This window comes from Emys orbicularis, chromosome 1 (assembly GCF_028017835.1).
Source record: "Emys orbicularis isolate rEmyOrb1 chromosome 1, rEmyOrb1.hap1, whole genome shotgun sequence".
Classification (NCBI taxonomy): Eukaryota; Metazoa; Chordata; order Testudines; family Emydidae; genus Emys; species Emys orbicularis.
In genome coordinates this window covers 7,987,034-8,006,031 of record NC_088683.1, presented here as the reverse complement: position 1 = coordinate 8,006,031, position 18,998 = coordinate 7,987,034, and the positions used below count along the sequence as shown (strand labels likewise).

General features: G+C 44.6%; 1 protein-coding gene across 2 annotated transcripts in view; it reads left to right on the top strand.

Annotated features, from left to right (window-relative positions):
- Window positions 1-18,998, top strand: part of UBE2H (ubiquitin conjugating enzyme E2 H) — a 71,876-nt gene that overhangs the window by 27,170 nt on the left and 25,708 nt on the right. For both annotated transcript variants that reach the window (XR_010561398.1, XM_065404473.1), the window contains exons 2-3: window positions 7,487-7,563; window positions 8,309-8,383. Coding sequence is in view for 1 of the 2 variants with exons in the window: in XM_065404473.1 (XP_065260545.1) it covers window positions 7,487-7,563; window positions 8,309-8,383 (152 nt within the window). In the remaining variant the exon portion in view is untranslated. The remainder of the gene's footprint in view (window positions 1-7,486; window positions 7,564-8,308; window positions 8,384-18,998) is intronic.

Sequence of the window (18,998 nt, the reverse complement as noted above, 5' to 3'; positions counted from 1 at the left end):
AAGAGGCTTTAGAGCTGCTGGCCAGGGCCCCGGGGCCCCCTTAGCCCAGGGCCCTGCAGCCCCTAAAGCCCCTGCGTTCCGGGTGGCCCTGCCTGCTGGGGGGAGGCAGCTCCCAGAATCGCGGCCATGGGGGCGGTGCCGTGCTGCACAGAGCCACCTGCACACCCCCTGCACTAAACAGGAGCTGCCCCAGGTAAATGCTCTGCACCTCCTGCCTGCCCCAGCCCTGAGCCGCCTCCCGCACCCCCACCCTGAGCGTCCTCCCCCAACCTAAGCTCCCTCCTAGACCCCGCACCCCCACCCTGAGTGCCCTCCCACAACCTAACTCCCTCCCAGACCCTGCACCCCCAGTCCTGAGCCCCAGGGGTAAGCCAGGGGCACCTCCCCACATTTACATTAAATCTTATGGGAAAATTGGATTTGTTTAACATCGTTTCACTTAAAGTTGCATTTTTCAGGAACATAACTACTATGTTAAGTGAGGAGTTACTGTATAAGAAATGGTGGGGGGGGGTGATCATTAAAGTTCCAACAATAATGAGGTGGACTGCCAGGAAGAGACTGGAACCCCAAAACTGAATTCAGACTTTTGCCAATTTTGAGATGTTTCAGCATTCTGAATGTATTGCCTCTTCAGGGCAGGAACTGTCTTTGACTGTTTGTACAGCACACTATCCTGTCTGTCTCTGTCTGTCTGTCTGTCTCTCTCTCTCTCTCTCTCTCTCTCTGTAATTAAAAAAACAAAAACAAAAAAAACAGTCAGTTGGCCCTGGCACTTATGGCATGCTCTTAGTCACTGTACAGGAGTTTGTAACCAGTTGCAACAAAAATCCCCTCCCTGTTTCCCTCTTTAGCAATCTCTTCACAGCTGATATTTCTAAATGAGGTTTGTCTTCCAGATTTTCAACACTTCAAATTGTTAAAATTCTCAAGTATCTCAGACAAGGATAATTATCTTCAGGACTTAGTCTCCTCTCCACTTTTTTAAGTCTTGAACTAAAACTTTTGAGCCTTTTATCCATTACTAACAGAAACCTGAACTGCATCTAGGCTTTTGGTACTTTCTGCTGACTTTTTACTAACTGAATATGAGACAAAGTCAAATTCTTATCTTTAGATAAGACACTGAAACCAGCAAGGGCAAAAAGATCTCAGAGGCTAATGGAAACAAAATGAAAACAGTTCAAGAGACCTGGGTTTATTTTTAAGCCTTGTAGGATGTCTGATGTGTTACAAGTTAGGTACTTAGTGAAATAGGAGACTCATGACGCTTCCTTTGCAGATCCCCATTGTAGGAGTTGTGTGCTCTGCTATGCAAGCCAAGAAAGCATTTCAAAGTAGTATAATCCTTAGTCAATATTCTGGAACAAAGAAATGTAAAAAGCCTCTGTCCTCTAATCATTTCTTATTTCTCTTTCTGGTGCTCTGAGTCCTCTCCCTTGGTCTGACTGTTAGGATTTGGCAAGCTTTAGCTATATAGAGACTAAATCAGTGTTGGTTCTTTGTAGTTCTAGGAGAGCATGTCTGTTCAGATGGACATGGAGCCGGAAATTAGGTCTAAGAGTTAGTGGTTTTGACCCATAAACTGTCCACTTTCAGACAAGAGTCCTCCGTGGTCAATGGTGTGGAGAATATGAATAAGGAAGTGTTGTTTATCCTTCACATAACACAACCACCAGGGGTCACCCAATGAAATTAATAGGCAGCAGGTTTAAAACAAACAAAAGGAAGTACTTCTTCACACAGTGCAGTCAGCCTGTGGAACTCATTGCCAGGGGATGTTGTAAAAGTCAAAACTATAATGAGGCTCAAAAAGAATGAGACACGTTCATGGAGGATAGGTCCGTCAATGGCTATTAGCCAAGATGATCAGGGACACAGCCCCATGCTGTGGGTATCCATAGACTCTGACTGTCAGAAGCTGGGAGTGGACGACGGGTTGGATCACTCAGTAATTGCTTGTTCTGTTTGTTCCCTCTGAAGCACCTGGGATTGGCCACTGTGAGAGAAGGCAGGATACTGGGCTATAGAGACCAATGGTCTGACACAGCATGACTATTTTTATGTTCTTATGTGCTTGAAAAATTTGGGTGAGAGGCACTCAACAAGACTGCTTTCTGTGCAGATTTTATACCCAGTGTCTGATGAAAATGTAGGTGGACTCAAGGTCTGTTTACAGAGTAAGCCTTGAGTACTCCTGGACACATGCAGCTCTCCTGAAAGAGTTGTTACAGATTTTATTCAAAGTATATGGCATCACAAGACTCTTAGAAATCCTTGAATTAATATCTTAGATCCTTCGCTGACAGATATGAGGACAGATGTGTCTTGAGATGGATCCAAAGTCATAAGATCCTATTTCTGTAGGTTGAGCTGGTCAGTCTTCGAGAGGCTCAAAACATTCCTTCAGTGCCTCTGAAAATGAGGCAACATAGGCAGGCACGCTGAGGATCCAGCAGCAGGAACTACTCCCCGTCAGGCTAGCTCTTGAACCAGCGGGTTGGTTCTGATTGTGCCTTGGCACAGGTAGACTCCTTGGGATCCTACAGGTCCCAAAAGTGGCAGGATGTTCTTGAATCTGAGGCAGCCATTCACTTGTTGGAGTCTTCGGAACTGTCTTCTCATTTAAGATTTGGTTTTAAGGCCATGGAAAGATGTCTGAAAGCAAATAATTAGGTCAGAGTCTGAATTCTTCACTCATCAGATCTGGTATTTTAGCTATGGTTGAATTTTCTCTGGAACGATCACCCCTTAGGGACACAGTCCTGTCTGGTACAGTACCTTCTGGTCCTTCTCAACATGATTTATGTTTTGTTCTTTATCTGAATAGATTTTTCCCTAGTGATTCTACACCTGAGGCGATTTTGGCTTATTGGCTCCACTTTGACAGCATAGTAAGATCTTTTTTGAAGCAAGAGGCCCTAGTGAGGTCTATCCAGATTGGTAGGGACCACTTCCTGTCTCTTGTAGTCATCTCCAGGATCATGTGTACAAAGGGATGATTTTTGAGACTCTTTAGGGAAGAAACAAGCAGGACAGTTATTGGAGGTCCTCAGTCTTCCATGGGTGATTCTTCTTGACCGCTCTTTCCCTAGGTGATGACAGGGCTTGTCAAGGTCTGATAGGCAAAATGGTTGAAATCTTTGGCATCTATGTAGCTTACGTTCAAAACGAAATTGAAAACCCATCCAATTAGAGTTGAGGGAAAGGCAGAAGGTTATATACTTCAAGTGAGTGACAGACTCCTGGAGCCATGCTGAAATGTGGAGTCACTTTGTGTCTGTCCCATGTGTGTCCTGAAAGCCTGATTCCTACAAAATTTCTTGTCTTATGTGTGATAAAATGTATAAGGGTCTTCATTAATGTACTAATACTTCCAGTGAGAATGTCTTAATGCTAAAAATTCATCTTACTACTTTCCACTAGATTTCAAATGTTCATTTAGTCACATTTGTTGCAGTTCTGTATACTAAGATAAACGGTATAAAATTATGCATAAAAACAAAGCATAACAGGTCTCTTGCCTGAATTCTGTTCAGCTGTCTTTGTTTTTTGAGAGGGGAGTTTTATCTATAATGACACTTGGCAAGCAGGTACAGTAATTAGACATTGCACCATACAACTCATTTTGCTTACTAATAGCTTGTGAGCATCACAACTATTGCATACCTGTGCTCAAACAGGCTTAAATTTATGGTCAGTGTGGACTTGCAAAGTGTACAAGTTTGTGTACAACAGATGCTTCAAAAGTTTGGTTCCTAAAGTCAGACTCACAGGACTTTCTTACTAAGTGATGTTTGATTAGTCTTAACTAGATCCTCTTGTATTAAATGGACTCGGAAAGCCGAATAAATGTGAATATGCTCTTTTAATATGAATGTTTTACTCTTATGCTTCACTCTGACAGATTCATGTAAAGGCCCAAACTTCCACACCTGTAGTTCATGTTTATGGTGTGGGAGCCCTTCTTGCCCTGTGAAACTGAACCTCAGTGTGTCAGTGCTGAGCGGCAGCAACCATTTTTCTGGAAGGTGGTGGTGGAATCTCTCTCCCTGTATACACATAGACCCAAAATAAAAAGCTGACAGTTGTCCCTTGATATGAATTCCTGTTAGCTTGCTGCCAGAACTTTGCATGCCAACCTTTCTGAGCCGGTGAGACAGCAATATTAGCTACCCAAAGTGAGAGTCTTCCTGCTACCTTTATCACAGGAGCCATTACAGGGCTTTCCCTGTGTTGTTTACCACTCTGACTTTTCAGGTGCCATCTGAAAACAATGTTTCTCTCCTGCCCTAACAATCCTTTTAAGAATTTGACTTAACACTTCAGGTTACAAGATCAACTCTTAATGGAATATTTTTGATGCTGAGGGTGACTGTTCTGAAGTAAATAGACCAGGGGTCTCAAACTCAATCTACCTTAGGGTCAGTGCCAGTCCTCAAATCCTCCCAGCGGGCCAATAATGTCACTCATGCTGCCCAGAACCTGCCCCCCAAAACTCCACCCCCCCATACTCCACCCCCCACCTGCCTAAGGAGGTCTGGGGTAGGGGATTGGGGTGCAGGGAGTTTGGGTGGGAGAGGGGGTCTGGGGTGCAGGCTCTGGGATGGAGTTTGGGTGCTAGGTGCAGGCTCTGGGGCTGGGAGTGCAGGAGGACGGGGAGGGGTGCAGGCTCTGGGAGGGAGTTTGGGGGCAGGAAGGGGTGTGTGGGGAGGGGGAGGGGGTGCAGGCTCTGGGAGGGAGTTTGAGGGCTGGGCGGGGAGTGGGGAGGGGGTGCAGGCTCTGGGAGGGAGTTTGAGGGCTGGGGGTGGTGTGTAGGGGGTGCAGGCTCTGGGAGAGTGTAGGGGGTGCAGGCTCTGGGAGGGAGTTTGGGTGCAGAAGGGGTGAGAGGGGCTCTGGGAGGGAGTTTGGGTGGGGGAGGGGGTCTGGGGTGCAGGCTCTGGAATGGAGTTTGGGTGCCAGCTGGAACGGGGTGGGAGTGCCGGAGGAGGGGGTGGGGTTGGGGTTGCAGGCTCTGGGAGGGAGGAGGGGGAGGGGTGCAGGCTCTGGGAGGGAGTTTGGGGGTGGGAGCGGGTGTGTGGGGAGGGGGTGCAGGCTCAGAGGGAATTTGAGGGCTGGGGGTGCAGGCTCTGGGAGGGTGTGTAGGAAGGGGGAGGGGGTGCAGGCTCTGGGAGGGAATGAGGGCTGGGGGTGTGTGGGGAGGGGATGCAGGCTCTGGGAGGGTGTGTAGGAAGGGGGTGGGGGTGCAGGCTCTGGGAGGGGTCAGGGGTGTGGCGCTTACCTGGGGCTCCAAGGCGGGGCGGGCTGGGGGGCCTTCGCGCACTGCTGCCCACAGGCACCGGCCCCGCAGTTTCCATTGGCTGCAGGGGCGCTAGGGGTGGGGGCAGTGGGCAGAGGCTTAGCCCCGCCCTGGGGCCACAGGGAGGGGCTGGCAGCCACGTGGAGCAAGCGCACAGGAAGCCGCTCAGCTCCGCTGCACTGCTGGTGGTGGGCGGGGCCCTGGGCCATTTTAAATCGCCCGGGGGACACGTGGGGAGGGAGCCCCCGGGGGCGGCAGGCGGGGCCAAGGGAGAGACCCAGCCCCAAAATTGCTGGAGCTCCGCGGGCCACATTGGGGAGGTTCTTGGGCCGCAGACGGCCCGCAGGCCGGGATTTTGAGACCCTTGAAATAGATTTAACAGCGTGTGGTCTGGTGGATAGAGCAGTGAGCTGGGAGCTTGGGAAGTCCCTAATTCTAGTTCTAACTCTCTCTCACTCAGTAGCTGTTGGTAAGTTTTCTAACTTGATTTGAACCAATCAATAAAATGGGTTTACTTATGTCACCGGGATGAATGGAGGATTGTTTTCACAGTGCCTTGAGATGGAAAGGTGTCAGCATAAATATTTATATTTTAACATACTGTTGAGTAGAAAAGCTTCCTGTCTATTGGGGGTGCTGGGAGCTCTTGGAGGATAGCCTGAAGCATCTCGCTTGTAAAAATGGAAATTCTCTCCATGTCGTGCCTTCCTTTTAGTCTAAAGGAATGTTTTGACCCTTATAGTGCTCAGCTCCTCTCATCAGAAGCTTTCAAAGTGCTTTGCAATGAAGGTTCCCCATTTGTAAAATAGGGGCAATACTTAAGGTACATAAGTAACTAACTGAAGTTCATATGGGAGTAGAAGCTGGATTCCCTGACTGTTAATTCTCCTGATGCCTCCCTCAGAACTCATGTATTAAAATTATTGATTAAAAGCAATTGCTGTTGGGTCATATTCACAATCGATTAACACTGCTTTATATTGGAGTACTTCAGCAGACTAGGAGACTGAAACATCACTGTTAATTGTTTTAACTTGTTACTGAATCCAAAGCTTTTTGCCTCTCAGTGCCGTATTCCCTTCTCCACAAAGCACTGGCTGCTTTGATTTTTTGTAAGTTAATATAACTTAATGTTTAAAAATAGTTCTTTTAGTGTTGTACCAGCACATCATAATCGGCCCCTCTGCCATCTCTCTAGAGACCTCTTGTTTTTTTGGCATTGCAAATCAAATTAACTTTAGATTGCCATAATTTGCATTCTTTCAGTGGGAGGCCATCTGACAGCAGTAGGCAGCCAAGTAGAATTGAATGCACCAGGACTTGCCATTGTCCTAGAAGAGACATGTGGAAAAACTCTGCTTAAAAGTATAAACAGTTAATACCAACTTAGAAACTAAAATGTGATTGGCAAGAAAAGTTGCACTCTTCCTGATTAGTGGATGTTGCCCCGATGCATTTGAGTGGGGAAGAGGGTTGTCTTTAAACCATGGCCTTGCCCCATTGAAGATGGTCATCCTATGGTTCAGACTTCAGTGTGGGCAAGTGCAATCAAGGTTTCATCCTTTCATATCTGAGCTACCATTGTTTCTAAATTTTAATTCCCCTGCTCAGCTGCATACCAGTCACTAAGGTGGTGCTGACAAAGAGTTCAGTTTTTAATGAAAGCATAGATTCTGCAGAAACAGATAGCAATGGTCCCTCTCCTCCCCAACTTATCAGAGAGAGCTTCCTGGAGTTTTCAAGTTCTGAACACTGTTACCACCCCAATGTTAAAGAGAAAAGTATGGGAAGTTTACTTTGTTCTACTTAACAGGGGGGTAGGAGTGGAGGCAGGGAACTCCCTCTAACACTTATGGAACTAATGTCCATTAATAATTGGATTGTTCAAATATATTTCAAGGCTATTAAATTTCATGTCTGTAAAGATCAGTGGTTCTCAACCTAGTTACCATTGTAGGCCGCATCCCATACTATCTGTGTGGCCCTGAGGATGTCACATGGGCCGCAGCTGTGTGCTGATTGGGCTGCAAGCAGCCCATGGGCTGCGAGTTGAGAACCACTGGTAAAGATATTCTGAATATTAAGTTTTAGACTGTTCAGTGTGCCAAGTTTCCAGTAAGAGTTATGACTATTTGGGTTAATATGTTGTCATCTAGACTTAACGTTTTCCTTTACTTAATACATCAGTATTGAGAGCAAACATGAAGTCACAATCCTAGGAGGACTCAATGAATTTGTAGTGAAGTTTTATGGACCACAAGGAAGTAAGTACATGTCCTGTGCCATTATGATGTCTGGAAACTGGAAGTTGGAGCAAGAGGTCAAGGGATGTCATTGCACTTAGGTTGCATCTTGACCACAACCTGTCCGATTTCTCCCAGCTGACAATAGGGGAAGATGGGGATGAGCGCTGAATTTCAAACCTTAATATTGGGTGAACATCATCCTCTCTCTTAGCTGAATGGCAGGTTGGTAGTTTTGACTGCTGTGCAAAGCCACAGCATTATCTTAAAATAGAGCTTAAATTTCAAAGGTCCTGAGTGACACCACTCCTGGGGTTTGGCACTTTGGAAAATCTGGCTTGTCGGTCGAATTTTATAAAGTGCTTGTAAACAAGATTGAAGGCAAAGATAGATTTTTCCAAAAGAATTAGCTCTCTTGCTGGATCTCTAATGTGTCTTAAATTAGTAATGTCTCTCAGGGTAAGTAGATTATTCTAACTTTTTTGTGGTCTGAATAAGACTCTTGGCCCTTTGTGTTGAAAACTAATGTAGTATCAGTTAAAATCAGAGCCTCAATAGAGACCAATGCCCTTCACACCTTGGGGGAATGGCCATTACTATAGGTCTTTCTATCTGTGCTCTGTGTCAAAGAAAGGAGGTTTGACATGAGGGCTTATTCTAAATGGTAATTGTTTTTCCAGGTCTTTTTTTACTTAATGCCATTGTGCTTTTATTCTAGGCAGAGTTCTGCAGTATGTCTAACACCTGCATTTTTCTCTGATTGCAGCACCATATGAAGGTGGAGTGTGGAAAGTTAGAGTGGACCTTCCTGATAAATACCCTTTCAAATCCCCATCTATAGGTAACCAATCATCGCTTCCAATCTAAATCTGTCTTGTTGCTCATGTAGTAGAGATGCTAACTACTATTTTATAGCATTTACCAACAATTACTGTAATTACTTTTTCACTGATTTTTATGTAGCGACTTTACTGAAGTCAGAGGCCTTCTGCAGGTTTCTGATAACCTTAACATTAAAGCATAATATTAACATTAAAGTATAGAAGGATGGTCTTGTACTTAAATTACTGGACTGGGATTTAGGAAGTCTGGATTCAGTCCCTGACTGAGCTACAGACTTTCCTGTGATATTGGGCAAGTTACCGTCTCAGTTCTGTAAAAATGGGGATACTTTCCTATCTCCCAGGATTGTAAAGATAAATTCATTAATGTTTGAGAAGCTCAGATGCTTACAGTGAATGCAGTGGGGTGCACTCACAGGTATCTAGATAGCATTATTCATTAACGTGCCGTACGGTCTGTGTGCATTTTATGATGTAATGTGCATTCTTGGATTGATCTCAGATTCAGAAGTAGGCTATCGGTGACCTTCTTTCCAGCAGCATGATTTGGAGGCCTGAAATACAGAAGCTGAAACCTGGTTTTACTAATCTTCTTGGTTTTACTAATAACAATGTTCTTGTAGTATGTGAAACCATGTAGTTCTCTGTTGCTGCTATGGTCAGAATAGCAGCAACGCTATAAAATTGGGTCGTGCCCATTTGGCTGACGTAGTAATTATCCTTGTTCACACTGAACAAATCAATATCTTGGTAAGCCAAAGTTCTTATTTTAGGGCATGTCCATTGTGTCTTTCAGTCTTGAATACCGGTGATCTAATTTCAGTATTTTTAAACTTCTCCAGTAGTTTGAAAATGATGAATAAAAAATAGCTAGTATTGTTTGAAAAACTGAATCAAATACAGCTACATGATTAGGTTTCAACATCCCTTTCTTGGGTTATGAAATAGGTGCTGCTAACTGATATGATAGTTGCCCGTTGAAAGGGCAAACTTGTAGTTCAATCCACTGAAGTATTTTGCGGAGTCTTCCATCTAAAGAACTGAGAACAGCTTGAGGAAAATTGATATGGAAACTTGACAAAGTGGGTTGGAGTAGATGGGTCCCTTCCAATCCTAACATCCTGATATGAAGACAGTGGGTATTTGCTGATTATTTAATGCTCTTACGTGGAGACTGTTTTATTTAAAACCTTTGCCTCTTGCGTGCGAACTAATCTTTCTGGTCCTTCATATTAGCTATGCCCATTGTGTATAGACAGTATCATTATTCCGCATCTTGTATCTTTATCTTTTATATAAAAATTCTTGTAGGCACGTCTAATCTGAATAACCACATGATCTTATGCTACCACCATTTGGCCTTCCTCTCACTGTCTGTCTGTAACACCAACAGACCCCGGTTCTCGGCAGGTGGGATTGAACCAGGGATCTCTGAAGCTTAGTGTATGAATCTCTACTGCATGAGCTAAAGTCACATGGCTCCTAGCCAAGGCTGTGGCAGACTTATCAATCTCTCAGTGGTTCTCAACCTACTTACCATTGTGGGCCGCACATGTAGCTCTGTGTTATATGGGCTGCATTCACACAGTATATATACTACCTGTACATCTTTAAAAAATTAGGTTTACTATTTGTTATATGACAGCAATATGATTCAAATCGATACAGTACCTTTCATTTCAACACTGGCAAATGTCTATAAAGAGCTTTTTAAATTAGCAAAATAAGTCAAAACATTAACTTTTCAAATTAATTTACTGTAAGGGTGGCATGGCATGGTGTTTGCCATCCTCACTTCTGCGCTGCTGCTGGGCTGAGTGCACAAAGAGTGCAGCTGCGGAGCTTGTGGGGAGCCCTGGCCAGGGCTGGACGCCCCCCAGCCAGGGAATGCCCCTCATCACCCAACTCCCCTGGGACTGTCCCCTCAGCATCCAGATCCCCCCCAACACTGGGCCTGTACACATGCTTTCCCTGCAGAGACAGGGTGCCCTGTCCAGGACAGAATGGCTCTCCCAGGGACAGCCCCCTCCAGCATCTAGTCCCCCACCCAGGGACTGCTCCCCATCATCTCCCAGCCCCCCCCCAAGGACTGCCCCCTGGCACTCAACCCCCCCATCCAGGGATTGTGCCCCAGTACCTAGCCCTCCATCCAGGGACTGCCTCCAGTCCCCCCACCTAGTCTGTCCCCCATGCACTATCCTCCTCATGCCCACTGGTCTCTTACCTCAATTGCAGGTAGCTCAGTTGCCCTGCCTGCCTGCCCCTGCAGTTCTAGTGCTGGGGAGCCTGCTCAAGCCAGGGTCACTCGACCTGCGGGATCAGGGGGTGCTGAGCATCCTAGCCTCCTGCCGGGTGGGGGGAGGGGACTGAGGCTGAGCCCGATCCTGGGCTGCCCCATTTTTGCAACCAGCTCTGTGCCTAGCTTCGTGCCCAGGGCAGGTACCCCTCCCACCCTGTCCTAGTTATGGCCCTGAGGATGTCATGTGGGCCGCAGGTGTGTGCTGATGGGGCTGCAGGTTGAGAACCACTGCTCTACATGGTCTAGATGCCAATAGAGGGGGGGCAGTGCCACTCCAAGCAGGCATAGGTTATATGTCCACCCTGGAGTCGTCATATCTTTTCAATTGTAAATTCTTCAGGTTGGGGCCTGTCTCTGAGAAGTGCAGAACACCCAACAGGGTGCTATAAAATCATTCTCCCATCAAATCAGACTCCCACCCCCCAAACCCTCCCATAAATGATTGTATCCGTTTGCAGACTATAAGTCTAGTGCATTGCCATGCCAGCAATTTTAGATGTGAGTGAGAGGCTGCCCTCGACAAATTGCCGTAAGCGCACAACCTCTGCCCATCTTATTTAATTTAACACATTGATAAAAAGTTTAATTCCAAAGTGTAATTCTGCTCTGAAAACTCTCACTCAACGGATCTGCTCCTTGTGTGTATTGGAGTCACGCTGCTGACTTAGCTGCAAAAATAAATTTTGCTCCCATAAGCCCAGCAGAGCCTACACAGCTAAAAGTAAGCCAGATTCTATTCCTTGTACATCAGGTGTTGGTTAGGTTCCAGTCAATTACATGGAAGATAGTGACATGGCACTGGTGGTGTTGAGGACATCATTTCTCCTGGAGAACCTTTAGTACTGGTGGTGCTCTGACAGGTAGAAAACAACCTGGGATCAGAGACTGAAGTAGACTGAATTAGCAGAGCTGACAATTAGAGAGAACATCTTTTTTGCTTGCAAATGGAGCATGTTTGATTGTAAGTTCATTGTCTTGATGAGTCTCAAGTAGCCCATTCTTACCTCACCAGATCCCCTCTTGCACTCATACTCTGCCTCACAAATACCCTCTTGTGGCTGTCAAAGCACTTCCTCCCCCATTGAAGTGTCTGCTGCTCTGGGGTCCATCCTCTCCTCTTCTTGAGAGCAGGCTGCTAGCAGCCCAGGTTACCGGCTGGGGGGAGTGGCATTGAGCAGTCTCTCCAGGCTGAATAAATCATAGAATTGTCGGGCTGAAAGGGACCTTGATAGGTCAACTAGTCAAGTCCCTTACCCCGAGGCAGGACTAAGTATTGTCTAGACCGTCCCTGATAGGTGTCTAACCTGCTCTTAAAAAAACCTCCAATGTTGAAGATTCAACAGCCTCCCTACGTAATTGATGAATGCTAAGATAGCTCTGAGACTAAACCAAACAGACCTGGCACAGTGAGCTGAATTCCTATCAGCTGCTCAGCACAAGAACTTCTGGGAGGAGGGAGCTTCAGCTGGGAGTGGAATTGGGCAATCACTGCCAGGGGGAGAGTACAGAAGACACTAGTATCCAGAGGAGGCAATAAGGCAGCTGCAACAGGGAGGAGGTTTGTGTTTTCATTGGGTTACATTTCTGCCACCTGTTACTCCTGCACCTCAGTCTGGCTTATAGGCTAGAGCCAGAGCTGAGTGAACTTTTGGGCCTTCTCTCCAGGGACAGCAAGATTTCAATATAATGCTCTTGTGGAGAGAGGGAGAAAGTACCTCACGCCATTCTCTAGTAACGAATCTGACTGATGCAGGGAGTGATGGAAGCCTTGGAGGAGCTGTGTCCAGTCATCCTCAACTAGAAGCTGTGCCAGGTTTGAAGGAGGCTTGTGAGTAAGAGAGTCAGAGGAAACACAGCAGTAATCTACAACTGGGTTGTGTGCTGTTCAGCCAATGGTACTCTCTTCAGTTCCCATGAGGCAAGAGGTAGAAGACACTATTTGCCCTACCCCAAGCCTGGGATCACTAGAATTTGGGGAAATTAATGAATATGGTTTAACTGGCAAGATTCTTCTCTGGTTTGGTCTAACTAGTTTACTGATCTGTAACAAAAGGAGAAAAGGCAAGATCATTTCAGTGTGATGGCGATTCCTATGAACAGATGACACGACTGCCTATGACAGACACAAGAAGTTTAGTCACTGCACTCACTAGAGCACTAAGGATATGGATTACACTACGCCAGTTGCATGCAGAAGGCAGTGTAAATTGTCTGTGCACATCAGTGGATCATATAAAATAGAACCAGTTCCCTTTTCGCCTTAATAAATTATACCTTGTATGTTGAAACTTTAAAACGAGTGCTCTTTTCGCAGCTTTCCCTGTTTCTCTCTAGTGCTGTGGAAGAACTTGGGTATAGTCCATTCAAGTTTTAGAAACCGTTAATGTGAACTGGAATGTAACACATTTTTCCAACAAAGTAGCATAGTGGCTTGGGGAAGTGTATTGCGTATTCCAAGGTGCTCTTGATGAAGTGTTTAGTCCTTCCTGTGCTTAAAGTGGACTCCAGTAGACAGTTTCCAACCTTTTAGAAACCAGCTTTTATTCCAACATGGCACAGAGTAAGTGCACAAGAATTTGACCCACCACACTACTGGGAGCTTCAATGTATTCTCCTTAGAGAAGTGTGACTAAAATAACTTTGTTAAACAGGGGTTGGGCTGGGTTAGTACCCAGAAGGTGAACCTCAATGGAAAATCCAGATGCTTCAAGAAGTGGTGTAGATAATTCATATGTTGCTCTTCTTGATTTAATATTAAACCACTGCTCCAGGCAGGTATTAGTGACTCTGTGCTGCTGGAGAATCTCTTTCAGAATAGATTTAAAACTGAAATCCTGCCTGCTTGTCTTTGAAGATCATATGGCACTTCTTGCAGGAGAAGTATTAGCCCTGGTGTGGTGGCTGCTTTCCAGTTTTGGTCATTGTTTGCCTTATATAACTGAATGTGTGTAAGGAATTACTTCCTTTCCTATTCAGCTTTGTAATATTGTTGTCCTGTGTTAAATAATTCCTCACCCCAGAGGTGGCACTCTCCCAAGTGCTTCCCATTTATAGCTTATAAAGCATCCTGGGCTCTTCCTGCATGAAAGAAGCAATAGAAATGGAAGTTGTCATCACTAATGCATTTGCAGCTTTCATTATCTTGGCCTGTGGGTACTTGCCACCTACTTCTGACTATGCATATTCATGTTATCTTTGTGCCTGTCATATAACTCACTGAAGCTACCAGGCTCAAAATAGTCGTGATGCAAGATCTGATTTTTCTTTCAAAGCAAGTGCATTTTTATCAGAAACTGGCATTTCCTTTTAGAATGCATGCATATAAGCCCAACATCCTTGTGTCCGGCTGGGACTCTGATCTTGAGGCTTCAAGTGTGGAAAAAACTGAGCAAATTTACTCAAGGGCCAGGATTTTAGTGGCAGTGTGAGTTAAATTGAATCCACCCAATTCAGACAACTCTAAAACTTGCAATATTTTTTAAGTAGTTGATTTTGCCAGAAATTTGTATAGTTGGCTTTTGACATTGGTTTAAGCTGCTTTTAATCGTGTCCTTGGCAGTTGGTTTCATTATTCCACCCCCTGCACATTTATTTAAAAAAAACAAACAAACAAGTTCTGTCAGACGTAGAAGTTGGTTCCTTCTCTTTCTCCGGTGGGTGATCTGTTTTGAGCTGTTTACTATTTCAAATACCCCGTTGGCCTTTCATTTTTCCTTTAGGATTTGATATCTTCAGGAGAACATGCTTTTTAGCTTCTTCCTGTTTTTAAAAGGAGAATTGAGAAATGTTTTTAAATGTACTGTTTCAAGATCCCAAATCATGAGAATACTTGGTGTAAATGTAAAAAAATAAGTAATTATCTCTTAAACTTCCAAAGGCTGAGATTAGGATTTAATGGGTCTCTGTTCTGGATGCCACAAACACACAAACCCAAGACAAGTATTTCCTGCCCTACTCAGATGTTAAGTGATGTTGCCAATGACTTGTAGAAGAAATGGAAACCTAGGAGCCTGAATTCCTGTTTTGGCATCTAAAAGCTTCTCTGTTTTGCTGGAATCACTTTGGTTCTTTATTACTATCTTTTCTCTGTAGTGTTTTGGCTATAAGTGCACATAATATTCCAAAAGACCACAATTATATCTCAAAATAACTTCCATATATTAATATATCAAGTCCTTGGTTCTCCTCCAATTCTGTGGCTTGTCTAATTTAGCCACAGTATCTTGCATTTATATAGCACCTTTCATCCTGTAAACTACCTGCTATATATAGGGATCAGTGCAGCCACTTCTGTTGTGAAACATGGTAGCTATTTAATAGTACTTGGCAACACTATACAAGTTCAGATATCTCCTAGGCTGTACTCAATTTTTATTCTTTACTGCAAATTCTATTTTTACTTCCAGCTCCTAGCTGGATTGCCTTACAATTTGCTACTTAAAATTTCATGAGTTACTTATCACCCCTGATCATTATGAATTTGCTCTTGCACGTATATACCAGTTCTTATTCTAACCTATAAGAAACTTGAAAATGCCCATTCCTTCAAATATAGAGGGAAGGATGAAACACCAGAAGGCAATATGTATCCACTCCTCCATTCTGTTCTGTTGACACATACTGAACACTCAGTACAGCTTCCCTGCCACAGTCAGGGAATTGTGGAAACAGGTTGACAAAATGTAGAAGCTGCTTTCAGCATGACTTGGCACAGATTCACAATGTCCTTGTGCCAGTCACTGAAGCCTGTGTCATGTGACAGTTTACCTAAGCAATAAGGTGAATTGACTCTTGGAACAATTCTGTGGCAGTTCTGCAGGTTTTGCTAGATTTTCTAGAATCTGCTCTTTAACCTTGATTTTAGTTAAATTGGTGAATAGTGTCTTCCTAGTTAGGAAAGGGATTATCTAATGATTAACCCAAGACTAGGAGTCCTGAGATCTCAGGTCTGCCACTGTTTTGCTGTGACTAAAGACAAGTCATTTAACCTCTCTGGCTGAGTTTCCCCATCTATTTATACATCAAAGCTTGGAGGTATAATGTTGCAGAAGTATCTAAGATACTGTATTAAAAATGCTACAAACGTGAAAAGTACTGTAATAAAAATAGCTGTGGGACAGTTTACATTACTTGTGATGGTTGCAATCTAAACTGTCCCAAGCTGTTTTGTTAGTGATTTGGTGTTATAAAGCACATTTCACACTTAGCTTAAAATGCTTAGAGGTAAACAAACAGCCAAATCCTGTACTAAAATAGGCTCTGTGGTTCAGAGCTGGAGTACCAGATTCCAGGACCTCTGCCGTTGTGTAATGAATGCCTCTGTGCTAAGGTAGTGCAGTGCAAACAGCACTATTTGTCTGATATTACCAGTTAATATGCTGAATAATCTCTTAACCTGAGACTCCTTAAAAGAACCTTTATCCGTAACTTTTACTGGCAAGGGGAAGAGGTTACCTAATCCATCCCCTGTGAGGTGGGTAGTTACCCCACTTTACAGCCAGGGAAACTGACACAGATGAAATGACTTGCCTCAATCCACAGAGAAAGTCTGTGATGAGCTGGGATTAGAATTGAGGTCTTGGCTTCTAGCCCTGTGCTTGGTCCCCTCTAGATCACACTACACAGTTTTTGAGAGCTCTTCTGGAAGATGGCACCTATAAATACTGGTATTCCTCCCTCCCATTCTTTGTCTGCATTACATATGACCCTAACTTCATTCTTATTTGTATTCTGATAGCATCCACCACCCTGTTGTGCTAGGCACTGTACAAACACAGCACAGAAAGATGGTCCCTACCCCCAGGAGCTTGCACTCCTAAGTATAAGACAAGACGACAGATAGATACAGACAACAAATGGGGGAATACAAGGAAACAATGATACAGTGTTGATCAGCATGATAGGCAGCAGTCCCAGCACACCAGAAGCTTAACCACTGTATGGTCTGAACCTACTACATCTCGGTCCAGAGGCAAGAGCACAACCACAGAGTTGTGCTATAGTCTGTCTGAACCATTACATCACTCTAACAGGATGCTAAAATCACAGCTTCCTTGTGACAGTTTGCATGTTAACTACTGCGCTGAGATAATGGGTCAGGAATGGCCAGCTCGTACCGAAGCTGGTTATGGTATTTGGCTGTCCATGTGGCAGTAACAGAGGCACGTTACATAAGAGAGATGTGACTCTGCTGCCATAATGGGTCAGGCAGGAATGAGGTTAAAAAGTCCAACTGGCCTTGACTTATGAGATGAATACCCCCATGGGGACCTGGAAGGGAGGTATAAGGTTGAAACCAAAACCAAGTGGATATAAACTGGCTACACTTCTGCTAGGTTCCTCTGACATGGACTGAACTCCTTTTAAAGGTGGCATTGCTTTATTCCTGGTGCAGTTCAGTCCCATAAGGTTGTTTCCTTGTCAAGAGGGAAGAGACAACTCTGAAAGTTGAAACTTGCTATGTTTGTGCCCTTTTCTTGTCTTGTTTGTGTCAGCAGGGCTACCTCTCCCTGCTCTTGTTAGAGGGCTGTACTATGCATCAGAAAAAAAGTCTTCATGGGACCTCTCACAACCTACCGGCTAACTGGCTGTACTTTGAGCACAGATAGGTGATGGGCTGCCCTTTGAGGCAATGCATGGTGGATTGCAGCCAATTCCTGATATGGAGGGGAAGTAGCAACTGGGGCAAGAATGCTACAGGCTAGCACTGCAGGTAGTTTGTGCAATTGCAGTGGTGGAAGGGATAGTGAGACAGCTTCCAGTCGATGTTCCCGTTGATTCTTCCTCCTGCACTACCATATTTCCAGTACCAAAGCAGACATTCCACCTGAAGAGGTGGACAGTTGGCCCTGATGCAGGCAGGACAGTCTGTCTCAAACAATCCGTGGTGTTAAACTCCAAAGGCATGTCTACACTGGAAAGAAGAACTCAGGATACAGAGTCTCAGAGCCTGGGGTCAGTTGACTCTGGCTTGTGAGGCTTACACTGTGGGGCTAAAAATAGCAGTGTAGAGGTTCCCACTCGGGCTGGAGCCTGGGCTCTGAGACCTGAAGAGGGGGGTGGGTCTTGGAGTCCGGCTGCAGCCCGAGTGGGAACGTCTAAACTGCTATTTTTAGCCCCACAGCCCGAGCTTAAGTCAGTTGACCTCGGCTCTGAGACTTGGCACCACAGTGTTTCTTTCCAGTTTAGATATATCCTAAAGTTTGAATGACCTAAAAAGCAATTAAAATATGAAATATGCCTTCAACGGAAAGAGCTTTTGGCTCCAGTTCATCAGGTAGGACCAGGACAGTTGCCTTTCGAGATAGCAACTAGTCATCTTGGTAATCTTGCTCTACCTCTAAGGAAAAGTATATCTGAGAGAAGGTAGTTTGTGATGGTGAGCAAGCACTGCCAGTACTTTAAACCCTATCTTTGGGCTATTCATAGCCCCATCTTACTTGGCTGACCACTATCTCCAAAAACCATCCTTGATGTCTGCTTAAAGAAGTCTTTAAAGAAGAGACCAAGGACAGGGTAGGCCTGTTACTCAATGGGGGGGGGGGAACAATAACAGAAAATGTGGAAATGGCAGAGGTGCTTAATGACTTCTTTGTTTCGGTTTTCATCAAGAAAGTTGGTGGTGATTGAACGTCTAACACAGTGAATACCAGTGAAAATGAGGTAGGATCAGAAGATCCTAAAATAGGGAAAGAACAAGTTAAAAATTACTTAGATGAATTAGATGTCTTCAAGTCACCAGAGCCTGCTGAAATACATCCTTGAATACTCAAGGAGCTGACCGAGGAGATCTCTGACCCATTAGCGATTATCTTTGAAAAGTCCTGAAAAATGGGAGAGATTCCAGGGGACTGGAAAGAGGCAAATATAGTGCCCATCTAAAAAAAGGGGAAATAAGGACAACCCAGTGAATTACAGACCAGTCAGCTTAACTTCAGTACCCGGAAAGAAAATGGAGCAAATAATGAAGCAATCAATTTGCAAACATCTAGAAGATAATAAGGTGATAAGTAACAGTCAGCATATGGATTTGTCAAGAACAAATCGTGTCAAACAAACCTGATAGCTTTCTTTGACAAGGTAACAAGCCTTATGGATAGGCAAATGCAAAGTACTCCACTTAGGAAGGAACAATCAGTTGCACACCTATAAAATGGGAAATGACTACCTAGGAAGGAGCATTGCGGAAAGGGATGTGGGGGGTCAAAGCGGACCACAAGCTAAATATGAGTCAACAGTGTAACACGGTTGCAAAAAAAGCAAACATCATTCTGGGATGTATTAGCAGGCGTGTTGTAAGCAAGACCCTAGAAGTA